Source organism: Equus quagga, chromosome 5 (genome assembly GCF_021613505.1).
Source record: "Equus quagga isolate Etosha38 chromosome 5, UCLA_HA_Equagga_1.0, whole genome shotgun sequence".
NCBI lineage: Eukaryota > Metazoa > Chordata > Mammalia > Perissodactyla > Equidae > Equus > Equus quagga.
Window position 1 is genome coordinate 92,611,606 of NC_060271.1, and position 13,048 is coordinate 92,624,653.

Below are 13,048 nucleotides of genomic sequence, written 5' to 3' on the forward strand. Positions count from 1 at the left end.
TTTTGTAAATAACACATAAAAAGGAGAAAACATAAAAGAAAACAATAATAAATAAGACTTCGTCAAAATTAAAAATGTTTGCTCTCAAAAGAACATTAATAAAATGAAAAGGCAAAGCAAAGTCTGGGAGAAAATACTAAAAAAATATATATCTGACAAAGGACTTTCTGGAAGACTATATTTTTTAAAAACTCTTACAATTAATAAAATAGCAAAAAAAAACAAACAATAAAGAAATGAATTAAAGATTTGAATGAGCTCTTCACAAAGGAAGCTATATTGATGGACAAGAAGCATATAAAAATGCTCAGTATCACTAGATATCACAGAAATATAAAATAAAACCACAATGAGATGCCACTTACACACCCATCATAACAGCTAACATTTTAAATGACCAATAATACCAGGTGTTGGCAAGGATGCAGAGCAAATGGAATCTCACATATTGCTGGCAGGAATGTAAAATGGTACAGTCATTTTGGGAAACAGTTTGGCACTTTCTTATAAAATTAAATATACCCCGACCATATGACCCAGCAGTCCCACTTCTAAATATCTACCCAAAAGAAAGGAAACATATGTCTACACAAAGACTTCTACGTGAATGTCCATGACAGCTTTATTCATCAACAATCCAAATATCCATCAACAGTGAACAGATAAACTCAAATCAGGATTTATCCACACAATGGAATACTACTCAGCAACAAAAAGGAATGAACTTCTGATATACCTAACAACAAGGACACATCTCAAAAGCGTGCTGAGGGAAGGAAGCCAGACATAAAAGAGTACATACTCTCAGATTCCATTTATATGAACTTCTGGTAAGAAAAGCCTGCAGGGGAGCAAGGGTGTAAGGAGGAAGACCAAGTAGGAGGCAGTTGTACTAATCCAGATGGAAGATGGTGGTGGCTCAGATCAGAAGTGGTGGCTCATCACAAAAGAAGTGATGAGAAGTGGTCCAATTCTAGACATATTTTGAAGATGAAGCCAACAGAGTTTTCTGAAGAATTGAATGCAGTGTGTGTGAGAAAAAGAGAAATCAAGGATGATGCCATGATCTTGGACCTGAGCAAATGGAAAGAAAAAATTGCTATTGATTGAGATGGTGAAGCAGGTCGGTAGCATAGGTTGGGAGAGAGGGTGAAATCAGCAGACCTGTTCAGTTTGAAACGTCCTTTTAGGTGTACAGATGAAGATAACAAGTCAATGGCTGGATATACAGAAAGATTTCCAGGCTGGAGATAGAAATTTGCGAGTTTTAATCCACTTTCTCCAGGGAAAGGGCTGAGGAATGTAGAAAGAATTCAAAAAGAAATAGAAGAAAATGTTTGGACAGATCTTTTTATTATACAAAAGCAAAGATCCATTTTTTTAAAAAAGCTTGGAGGTCATTAATGATTGGGAAAACAAACATTTGAATTTTGGTAGTAAAAATCTTCAATACTACTGGCAAAATCCCATATACTCAAGAAGGTTCGGGGTCATGAAGCTCTTCTGATCTTGTCCAATATTGTGTGGCTTGCAACCAAAATGACAAGGTCTGGGCAATCCATTGCCTACCCCCAGATAAGGGGAGAAGCTTCCACCTGACTGCTCTCTCTCTCTCTTCTCGCACTGTCTACCACATTCCCTCTATAGTAAGCAGGGAAGGGAAAGGAGCTATTCCTCTCCCGCCCACCCTCTGTCTCCTTCTCTCTGTTAAAGTCTTTAACACCTTCAGTTTGCACATTGTCTCATTCATGAAATTGTATTTGGCTGTTTGCTTCTTAGAAGACATGACTGCCTTGGAAGCAAACTATTAATCTGACTTTAGAGTTGGAGACTTTAGAGATAACTGCAGTCTGTGTGGGATGACTTAAAGAAGCCAAGAAAAAAGAAATTTTTCTCTCCAGATTCCTGAAATTCCACCATTAGTGTGAAAGGTGGGAGTAAAATGCCCAGCTTGGAATGACCAGTATTGGGGACTCCCCTAAGTGAACCAGTGGAGTACAAGCAAAGCAGTAAATGAGAAAGGGGGCCCATAAAAAAGGGAGGTTTGAGAGATCAAAAACAAACCCAACCTCACAATTTTGTTAGTGTGAGTTCTACTTGGCCCATTCCCAACACTTGCCATACAGTAGGTCACAAATATTTGTTAAATGAATGAATTCTCTTTTTTCTACATTTGAGGGAGCAGACCTTCCCCCACTCCAAAAAAAAAAAAAAAAAGGACCTGAAAGAAAAGGCAAAAGAATCAGTTCTTTGAATGAGGTTAATTTACTCTCTTAGCGTTGACTTACTGGGGGAAAAAAATTAAGCGACTTCTCAGGACCCTCAGAAGCTCTCTTCGAGAGATGTTTTCCCCTCTGCCGGGCACGAGAAATTAATTGCCCGGGAGGCTTGGAGCATCACCAAGGGTAATTCAAACCCCAGACATCACACGCCAAATGTGCCATCTTCGGCCTGGGGTTCCGGCGTGTCTGGGAACTGGGGGTGAGGGGCTGGCAGGGGAGGGCAGGCGGGGTAACGGAGACCGCCCTAGGAAGAGGGATGCGGCCAGAGCTGCGCAGTGCGCTCTCCCGACCGGCTTGCAGCGCTTGGCTCAGCCGTTGCGCCTCCCTCAGCTTTCTCCTCCGCCCCCCTCGCCCTCCCCCTTTCCCTCCCTTTCTCCTCCTCCTCCTGCCGCCGCGGCCGCTGCCAGACCTCGCCAGTTCAGACCCACGGGGCTGCCCTACCCTGCGCTCTCCCCTCGCTGCCCGGGCCCGGAGCGCAGCGCGGCCGCGCAGGTAGGAGCCCCCGACACGGGGGTCGCACCAGTGCGTCCAGTGCCCGCGAGGCCGGCGCCGGGGAGTAAGTGGGGTGACCTGAGGGGTGCCGTGTAGAGAACTACCTCAGATTGTGCAGGATCTCATAGGCAAAAAGGGAGGTAGAGGTGTGCAGTCTCGGAATGCGATCTGTCAGCATGTGCGAGTACCCGGGTGACATCTGTTTGGATGGGCATGTGTGTGCGCGCCGACAATCACCCGACCGGGCTTTGCCCATAAACGAGGTTTTGAAAGTTTCAGGGGGCCAATGTGCGAGATTTAAGCCACACCTGAATTCCACAGGAGCTGGTTAGAAGCTGCAGCGCTGAGTAGCTCCTGGGGACTGCCGCCTGTTAACTGTTCAGGAAGGGGACCTCACCTCCCTGGGGGCGCCAGGCCGGCCGCCCCGAAACTGGTACCTCAGGTTGCGGTATGGTCCCCTGGTTCCGCTCTTAGGCAGCCGCGATCCTGAAGGTAGCAGGCGAGGACCGAGACACTGATAGGTACAAGGGAATCAGACGCTTTGGGCGACTGGCCCCACACAACCTGGAGCTTTTAAACAAAGCTGCGCGCAGAGAACCGCGTGGAAGTGCCACTTTGAGACTTTGTGCTGGGAAATGTGAGAAGGAGCTCCGAAGGGCAGGTATTGTACTAGGGGAGGAGATTGCTCCCCGAGTTTTGTTTTGGTGTTTTGTTTAAAAAAAAAAAAGTTTGAAGCCAAGGTAATTCATATTGGTTCACAGGTATTTCTGCTGAGTTGTGCAACGAACTTCCCTAGCATATAGGGAAAGACTTAACGTTCAAGGGAATATGAGATTTGCTGCCCCGCCTCCACCCTCGCAAAAAAAAAGCACCATCTCCTTTGAAATTAATTGCCCCCTATTTTTTCTCTTCCACTCCCTTTCTGGAGTCTGTTGTGTAGATGCAGTATAAAACGCACGCTGTACATCCCTTGTATATATTCAGCGGAGCCGGATGGACTAAAGTGAAATGTAATCCTGCAGCCGTTTTTTCGTGCCTCCTTTGCCCACAGGAAGGTTGAGGAGGGGGAGGGGAGGGGAGATGAGAAAGTAGACTGGAAGTTGGATATGATGGAGCCTCAGCCTCCCCCGCACTCCCTTCCTTGCTTGTTACTTCACGGCTAAGGTTTTATTTCCCCCGCAGCAGATAATAAGCATTGGTTTGTGTTCTGTTTTCTTAGAGGTTCAAGATGTTGAAAGCCCTTTTCCTAACTATGCTGACTCTGGCGCTGGTCAAGTCACAGGACACCGAAGAAACCATCACGTACACGGTAAGGGGCGATGGAATTTGAGATAAGTGCGGTTCAGCGGGATTCCGCGACACAAGGCAGACTTTATCCACTCCTGCCAGTGTATGTGGGCTGTACTCTGTGGGGGGTAATAAATTAAACAACGTTTTAGCATGGCTCACGTTTAAGATTTGTTGTAAATTGCCAGTGGTCCTTTCAGAAGTTCATTTAGATCATCAATTGAGATAGGGACCAAAATGTCCCTTGCACAAGTGGGATTTGTGCAAGGCCAAAAAAGGGAACCCTTTTAAAACAAAACCCAAAGTAAGCTACATGTTTCCAACACGTTCAATAAATTAATGGGTGTAAAAAGTTGGAAAACCTGGATTCCTATATACATGCAGATGAAACCAAAACTTGCAGAATAAGACTCAAATCAAGTAAGAAAGTTAAATATCAGAAAAGCACATTGCCTCATTTGTGCATGTGTCTTGTGTTCTCATGTAAGTGGCTTTTATTGACTTTATAAAGGCTATATATTCATTTATAGTATAACTGATAACGCATAAATGCCTTTCAGATAGACATTCTGTGTTACCAAAACGTGGTATTTGCTAAAATGGTTTTAAAATGCATTTTTTAAATTTGGTTTTACAAATAAGTATATCTGATATTTTCTAGTTAGCATATCTGACATTTCCAAGTAATAATCGATTAATTAGCTAATTTCATGGGTATAACCAATGTTTAAAAACTAGTGAAAGTATCCTCTGGCCCCTCCCCCTGCCAGGTGTGGATGTGGTGAGGACAGAGGGCAGTACTCACCTCACTTCTGGTGAGTTTGTTTGCACCTCTATTTTGTGTTTTCTAGTCTTTAATCAGTGTGAGGCAAATGACATTTGTCCTGGATCAGAATATGAAAAACATATTTTTCTACTTGTTCCCAATTTAAAATTAAGTAATTTACTCAAAAGAATGTGAAAAAATTTTGAAAATAAAACTCAAAAGTGAGCTTATGTCAATTACTGATAATAAACATTATCTCACTTTTTGGTACCATATTATCCCTAGAATGCTAGTATTCATCTGGCACATGTTCTTTGTTGTTGTTCAGATCAACTGTAAATCAAACAATGTTTAATATAAATATTTTGTTAACTTAATGGTAAATCTAGTTGCTTCCTCTGCTGAAGATAAATAAAGCAAGAGAAATGAATACATGTGTTGTTTATCTTCAAACGAAAATGTTTTGTTATTCAGGCTAAACTTACTACTTTCTTAGGGAGCTAAAATTAAATTAGCTACCCACTTTTGTGTTCATCTAATAAAAGACTTTATTGCTTTTACAATTGCTTATCTTATACCCCCTTCCATTTGCTCATCACCTAAAGCTTATTCCTCTTTAGCAGAGAAAGTTCCCTGTGGATTCAACACTATAGTTTTAAGACCACAAACTAGGGTTCACTATTATTATAACATATTTCTCAGATATGGCACCCTTTTTGTGCTAAGATTAGGTCTATTCTCTTTTGAATTCTGTATGCCTATTAATTCATGGTTAAAGGACAAGATGTAACTATTTTTTGAGTACTCCACTGTGGAGAGACTATCTCCTTTTAGCCTCACAGTAAAGTATGAGGTCAGTGACATCATCTTCCTTCTGCTGACAGTAGAACTGAAGATCAGAGAGAGTAGCTAACTTGCTAAAGGCTACACAGCCAGCAAGTGGTGAAGCTAAATTCAGTCTAGACTTGTTTGATAGTAGATTCATATTATATGTACTGGAACTAAATACCTAAAACAAACTGCAAGTCTTCTCTATTTAGCATAGGGACTATTCAAGTGAACTGTTATTTTGCTTGGCTTGAAAGATACTTTTCAGAAGGATGGGCTCATATCCACAAGATAGCCTTATATTCCCCTTCCATATTAAAGATGGGGTCCATTAAGCTATTTACTTGCCGAGTATCTGCCATGTGCAAAAGCAATTCTCACCACTATCAAAAGAATTTGTTTATTTGTTTAAGAAAATTCAGATCTTAACCTCAGGGAATTTACCCTGGGAAAATGGTGTTGAAAACTACAAAGTTCCTAAGCAAATACAAATATTATTATTATACAAATTATAATAAAGTTGCTAAAGAAATAGAAAAGTAAAGGGGTAATTAATGTCAATACTGGCATGTTGGAGGAGGTAGAACCTTGTGCTGGTTCTTGAAGGAAGTGATAACTTTGGATTAATCTGGAAAGTCTGAAGAGGAACCTGAATCAGAGAAAGTGGCATAATCACAGGCAAAAGTAAAAACAACCGAGTCAAGTCCAGGAGGCGACAAGTTCAGATGGGCTGGAGTTGGGTAGTGGGGAGAACCTAGAGATGATAATAATGGGAGATGAGAGGTCTGCAGGCTGCTGTGAGTGCTTAGATGGAGGAACAACATAACCAAGAGAGCAAGAAAGATTGTCATGGAGGCTGTGTGCAGCATGCACAGATATGGACCAGCTAAGGAGCCTTGCGTACTCATGAGGCCAGAAAGTCCTTACACCAATATGGTAGATACAGAAATGGACACAAAGTCAGCAGAACTTGAAGGAAAATAATTGGAAAAGTTGATGTTAAAGTTGTAATCCTGGGTCTTAAGAAAAGTGGTAGTGCCTTGGGCAGTGTTGGGGAAACTAGAAAGAATTAATTTGGGAGGTAAAGTGAGTTTAGTTCCCCCCCAAGTCTAAGATATCAGTAAAATATCTAAACTGATCTCTATCTCCATTCAGCTATTCACTTGCCAAGCATCTGTTGTGTACAAAAGCAACTCTTGGGTCTAGTAAAAGAACTTAAGTTCATTTGTTTGTTTACTCTACTTTTGCTCAATCCTTCCTGAAGCATCTCTCTCAACTCTGCATCTGATCAAATGTTTTCTTGAGCTTAAAAATTCCTCAGGGTCTCTTATCATTTAAAGCAGCACTTCTCAAGAAGTAACCCGTAGATGACCTGTATCAGAATCACGTGGGATGCTTGTTAGGCATTCAGATTGCAGGCCTCCTCCCCAGACCTACAGAATCAGATCTTTTGGGTGGGCTCAGGAGTCTGTATTTTAATAAGCACCTGAGGTGATTCTTAAGCATAATAAAGTTTGAGATTCACTCATCCTCAAAGTAGAATTCAGTTCCTGCTTGTCCCAAAGAAAGGCTTCCTAGATTTGGCCCTACCTACCTTTCTAACCTCAACCCCACCCACCCAGGAGTACTTGCGGCCCCTTCCTTCTTTAACGGTTTTGTGCCTTTGATCACGTGATCCCTCATCCTAGAGTTCCAACATCTGCCTAGAAAGTCCTGTAAGGCCCAATTCACTTGTGACCTCCCCCATAAAGCCTTCCTTTCCATCCTGCCACACCCACCCACAGCCTCAGGCAGAGCCCATCACTCTTTCCACATGCATACTTATATCAGGGCCCCTGACATCTTGCTCCAACTTATCTACCTGTCTGACTCCTCTTCTGGTCTGTGAGCTGCTTGAGGACAGGGACAAGGTCTTCACATCTTTGCATCCCAAGGGACTAGGATGCTGTCTGGTATGAGAAGGTACTCGATAGATGGATAGATGGTTTGCTCAGCGAGTGAACTATGGAGGAGCTGTAGGAACTGAAGCTAGAAGGCAGGCCAGGGTGTGAGAGGGAGGCTGAGCATTCAGCTGAATAGGAATAATGAGGAAAGCTAGGTGCTGGGATGCTCTAAGAAAATTTGGAGGGGCCTGCCCGGTGGCGCAGCAGTTAAGTGCTTGCATTCCGCTTCGTCAGCCTGGGGTTCGCCGGTTCGGATCTCAGGTGCGGACATGGCACTGCTTGGCAAGCCGTGCTGTGGCAGGCATCCCACATGTAAAGTAGAGGAAGATGGGCACGGATTTAGCTCAGGGCCAGTCTTCCTCAGCAAAAAGAGGAGGATTGGCAGCAGATGTTAGCTCAGGGCTAATCTTCCTAAAACAAGAGTTGTTGATTTAAAAAAAAAAGAAAGAAAGAAAAAATTTAGAGAGAAAGACAAGAGTCAAGGGCTGAAAAAAAGAACTCTATTGAATTTTTTTTTTTTTTGGTAAAATTTACAATGTGGAAGAAGGAGCAAAAAAAGAGTAGTCAGAGAGATAGGAGATTAACATCAAGACAGAGAGAAAGGAATTCCAAGAAGATGGTTATGGGCCGCTGTACCAAACACAACAGAAGAGTTGAGGCAGCTGATGATTGAGAAGGGTCCCCTGAAGTAGTCCAATGCACAAATTTATCTTAAAAAAAGAAAAGCTAGAGACTGTTAAACTACCCATCTCATCATCTATCTAGGACTCCAGCACAAGTATTGTTGCCACATGTGTGAAGCTTTTAGAGGGACTTCTTAGGGAATGAATACTCAATTAACTGTCTCCTGGCCCCATCTTGATGTTCTCTTCACAGCAATGCACAGATGGATATGAGTGGGATCCTGTAAGACAGCAGTGCAAAGGTGAGCCAACTTCAAAGACTTCCCATCTGAACATAGCTTTCTGTCCCCACCTCATGTGTCATTCTTCATGTCCTGTTTATATTATACCAAAAAGGCATAAGCATATATTTACATGTTCAGTTTCCTCTCTAAGAAGATTCCTGACTTATTTTATTACTGACCACAGATATTGATGAATGTGACATTGTCCCAGACGCTTGCAAAGGTGGAATGAAATGTGTCAACCACTATGGAGGATACCTCTGCCTTCCTAAAACAGCCCAGATTATTGTCAATAATGAACAGCCTCAGCAAGAAACACCAGCAGCCGAAGCTGTGGGTGCAGCTGCAAATGCAGCCGCAGCCTCGGGTGCAACCCCTGGGAGTGTAGCAGCCAGTGGCATGGCAGCCAGTGGAGTGATGCCTGGGGGTGGTTTTGTTGCCAGTGCTGCTGCTGAAGTGCAGACTGGCCGAAATAACTTTGTCATCCGGCGGAACCCAGCTGACCTTCAGCGCATTCCCTCCAACCCTTCTCACCGGATCCAGTGTGCAACAGGCTACGAGCAGAGTGAGCATAATGTGTGCCAAGGTAAGCATGACTTACAATACTAACAAGAAAGTTCTTGCCCAAGTGCATATCTTAGTGAGAATGATAGCAACTCACATTTATATAGAGCTTCCCACTCACCAGACATCGTGCTAAGTGCTTTGCCTGCATTATCATATTTAATTATCACAATAATCCTAAAAGGTAGTTGCTGCTGGTATTATCATTTTACAAATGAGGAAACCTTGGCTCAGAGAGGTCATCAGTGGTTCTCAACCTTAACTGCGCATATTTAGAGTCACTTGGGGGCCTTTAAAACTTCTCCATGTCCAAGCCACACCCCAGCCCAATTAAATAACAGTCTCTAAGGGTGGGTTCCCAGGCATCAGTATTTTTTTAAAGCTCCCCGTGTGGTTCTAGCGTGCAGCCAAGTTTGAGAACCAGAGGTCACAGAGGTGGTGAGTGTGGAGTCAGCCTTCAGACCCAGGCAGGTGGGGCCAAAGTCACAGCTGTCAGAAGGAGCAGTCAGGTTCTTCATTTGGAATTTGAAATTGTGCTGTCAAGCTACTCCATAAATATCCCCCTTTGGATTCTCAAGCTTCCTTTTCATTGAACTTATCATTGACTTATTTTCCTCAGTGAGGAATAAAAAAATAGGACTTCTGCTTCTCATTACCTTTGAGGGAGTCTCCTCCGCTCACATTTATCTCTCTTTTAAGCTCCCATTTGAGCACATTTCGCTTATATCACTTGCACTGTGGCACCCTCTGCCTGGGTTTTTCTGTTTATTTTCACAAAGAGTACACATCACTGTGTATTCTAGAAACAGCTGTAGACTCATGTTAGCAAAGTGATAAGAATCTTGGGCTTAGAAGACGCGTACGATATTAACTAAATGGACTGTCCTAAGGGATTTTGTTTCCCTTTTCCTACTTAGCAAACACTTTCAGATTTGCCTGGTATGGAGATTGTGTTACTGAAATGGGCCACAAGAGCCCCAGACTCCTTTTTCACTGCCAGGGGTTGACTGGGTAGATCCCATATTACACCATAAGTGTCTGGTACACAATGGCCAATGGAAAGAACCCAGGAATTCTTACTTTCTACCTGCCCATGAATGAGGAAGAGAGAATCTTCCCCTCTCAACACTGAGGGGTTCAATGAGGATCACTTGGCTCCTGCATTTAGTGAAAGAAGCATCTTCAGGTCCCCTGAGATGCTTATTCACCAGTGTTGAGTTTTATCTTCTGTATAAAAGATAGGAGATTTTAAGTGGCTTATAAATGAAGTCAGGAAACCTATCATGCTCTGACTTTTATGATTTTATATTTTCCGTCCAAATTTTAAGTACCCCACATCAAGAGCTATCCCATGCCGGAATGGTGTCACTTTTCAGAGGGTGCATCATATTAGCATCTGTTTTCTGTTACTGTCATGAGTCAGAATTCCAATATGGATGATAAATGCTTCAGCATCTGCTTGATATTCCAATATTTAACTTAAGGGTTATGTTAAGGAGATAACCTCCTGCGGTTATTTTATATGCATGTATTTGAGTGAATATTGATTAAAAAATCTTGAGTTTATTTAAGATATTGACTTTAATTGTGTTATTTAAATATATAATTAGATTGGATAGATTGGAAGCTTTTGTGGTACTTTTCCTGAAACTGAAAAGTTTTGCTGAAATTTTTTTAAGTATTGACTTTTATGTGCTGAATTATTTTTCACATTTCAGATGTATATTTTAATAATACTTAGGAGAAAAGACGCAGATAAATAAGTAGGTCATTTCCCAAAGTAGTTTATAGTCCATCATTGACTATAATGTCCATCAATAGTGGTTGAATTCAAGAACAATGCCTAGAACTGAAGTTCTAGAATAAAACATATTCAGGACTTACAATACACATTAGTTACAGCAGGAAGTATAATAAAAATGAAATCTTAATTAATTTTTCTTAAAAAGATTTAGACTACCTTACAAAGAAAGTTACTTTTCACATATTAAAACATTTACAATTCTTACTTCTTTGGGAATTTTTTTTAGTTATAAGCTAAAACTATTAAATGCCTTGCTTATGGTAGATGCTAAATACATACTTACTGATTGTTTGCACACAGGGTATTTCCAACCCAAACTGTTCTGTATAATTCAACCAATTTCTAAAATTTGGGATTGGGGGTCTGTATCATTGAAAACAGGGTTAAAAGTTTTTTGGATGACTTAAGGCTTAAGTTGGATTTCTTCCCACCTCCCAATTTTGCAAAGTGCCCATAAATGTGGATTTACTTAATTGTTGATAAAAGGGGGTTATTTCATATGATAACAACAGAATAATCTGTCTAGGGAATCTGACTAACATAAGTCGAGTCACACTTGTGCCCGTTTATTATTGAGCTAATCAAACATGCAGTCCAGCTTCTTCTAATTGCCTGCAGATGTATGACATTCTCATTCCAGGCCAGCAGCACAAAATAATGTTTTATAACCAATATGAAAGTGTAGGGACCTCCGTTTAAAACAATAATGTGCTCCAAGGACCTATATTTCTGACATCATTGTGGAGTTTCAGGAGCCTTCTGTTTTAATAAAGATCTCCACTCCCTTTTAAATGTTACGTACTTGTCCAATAATCCAAACACATTTACCATGGTTGCTGAATCGAAATAAATGAATGCCTGCTGATGAGTCATATTTGTATTAAAATTATATCTTTTTTCCACATATATTTTTGAACAGGTACAGTTTATCATTACATAACCTAAAGCTGAGGACATTTTTTATGTAATGGCTGAATCTGTACTGTGTTTCAGTGTTAAAGCCAACTGTGCCTTTGAATGCACTATTACCAGTCACAGATGGCACCTAATGATTTAATACCACTAGATATTTTTTAATATGTTCTATTTTATAAATATATATTTTAACCAGTTGTCTGTGTTTTAACATTTAGTGAAAGCATGATCCTTTTCATGTATTTGTCCAGAGTTTTTTAATTTTGTGCAAATACAAGGGATTTAAAATGCAACATAACATCCAAGTATCAGTTCACAGTCAGCAGGTTTTTTTCAGGTAATTTTTGCAACTGAGGCTGCTGAGGGGAGCCATTTGCACTGAGAATTTCAAATGTCAGGTGCCATCCTTGGCAGCTATAAAATTACATGAAGACCACTTTGGTGTAACATACCTGGAGTTATGTATAAATAAAGTTTCAGAAATTAATTGTTTCTCAGTGAGATATCATCTACCTCAAAGACAAAGGATATTCATCTGCTCCAAAAAGAAGTTGGATGAATGGGGAATGTTTTATATTAATGGCTTACTTTATTTTTCTACATCTTTATTGCATAGTCTCTATGTAATCTTCCTCAAAGGAGATGGAGTTAGAAATCACTAATTCAAGTTGAGAAAGGAATTTTTTATCATATATAACTTTCTAATAGCCCCACCCTTATAGGAAAAAAAATCATTTGGCAACTAGCAAGTAAGAGAAAGCATCAAATGTGCAATTTGAAGGAATTTGTTCACTTCATTGAACTTTCAAAAAATTCAACATAGGGTATTTTGTATAGCTGGTAATTAAGCCAAGACTAAACTCAGTCACGACTTACAGGTATTATTTCTAACTTGCTAAAGAAATTACACCATCAAAAAATGAATTCAGTACAAATGCCTAATGAAGCTGATTATGGAGCCAAATCCACAGTGCAGTACCTGGCTTCTATTCCATAAGGTATAACTGAGAGATGTGAAACAGCCTAGGATTTCCAACCATCCCTGTCTATCTGAGACTGTCCTAGTTTTAAAACTGAAAGTCCCACATCCCTGGAAACGCCTGAGTCTTGGGCAAATGGGATGGTTGATCACCGTAGCACACACCCAATAACCAAATCTCCTGCACCTCACAGCCAAGAGTGAGAAAGTCCCAATGTTGGAGCCACTTTTTCAGGTTAAGGCATTGTTTTTCCAGTGAGACTGTTTTTTCCTGTTTGTTT

At 41.0% G+C, this 13,048-nt stretch overlaps 1 protein-coding gene across 3 annotated transcripts in view; it reads left to right on the forward strand.

The window, feature by feature from the left end:
* The first annotated feature begins 2,670 nt into the window (after window positions 1-2,670).
* The window catches only part of EFEMP1 (EGF containing fibulin extracellular matrix protein 1), a 59,423-nt gene continuing 49,045 nt past the window's right edge, over window positions 2,671-13,048 (forward strand). The window contains exons 1-4 of one of the 3 annotated variants that reach the window (XM_046660956.1): window positions 2,671-2,774; window positions 3,994-4,083; window positions 8,475-8,523; window positions 8,690-9,091. In XM_046660956.1, the coding sequence (XP_046516912.1) occupies window positions 4,003-4,083; window positions 8,475-8,523; window positions 8,690-9,091 (532 nt within the window). In that variant the 5' untranslated portion in view covers window positions 2,671-2,774; window positions 3,994-4,002. Of the gene's footprint in view, window positions 2,775-2,818; window positions 2,839-3,415; window positions 3,436-3,993; window positions 4,084-8,474; window positions 8,524-8,689; window positions 9,092-13,048 lie in introns of those variants that run through there. The other 2 variants (XM_046660957.1, XM_046660958.1) reach the window with 2 other exon arrangements.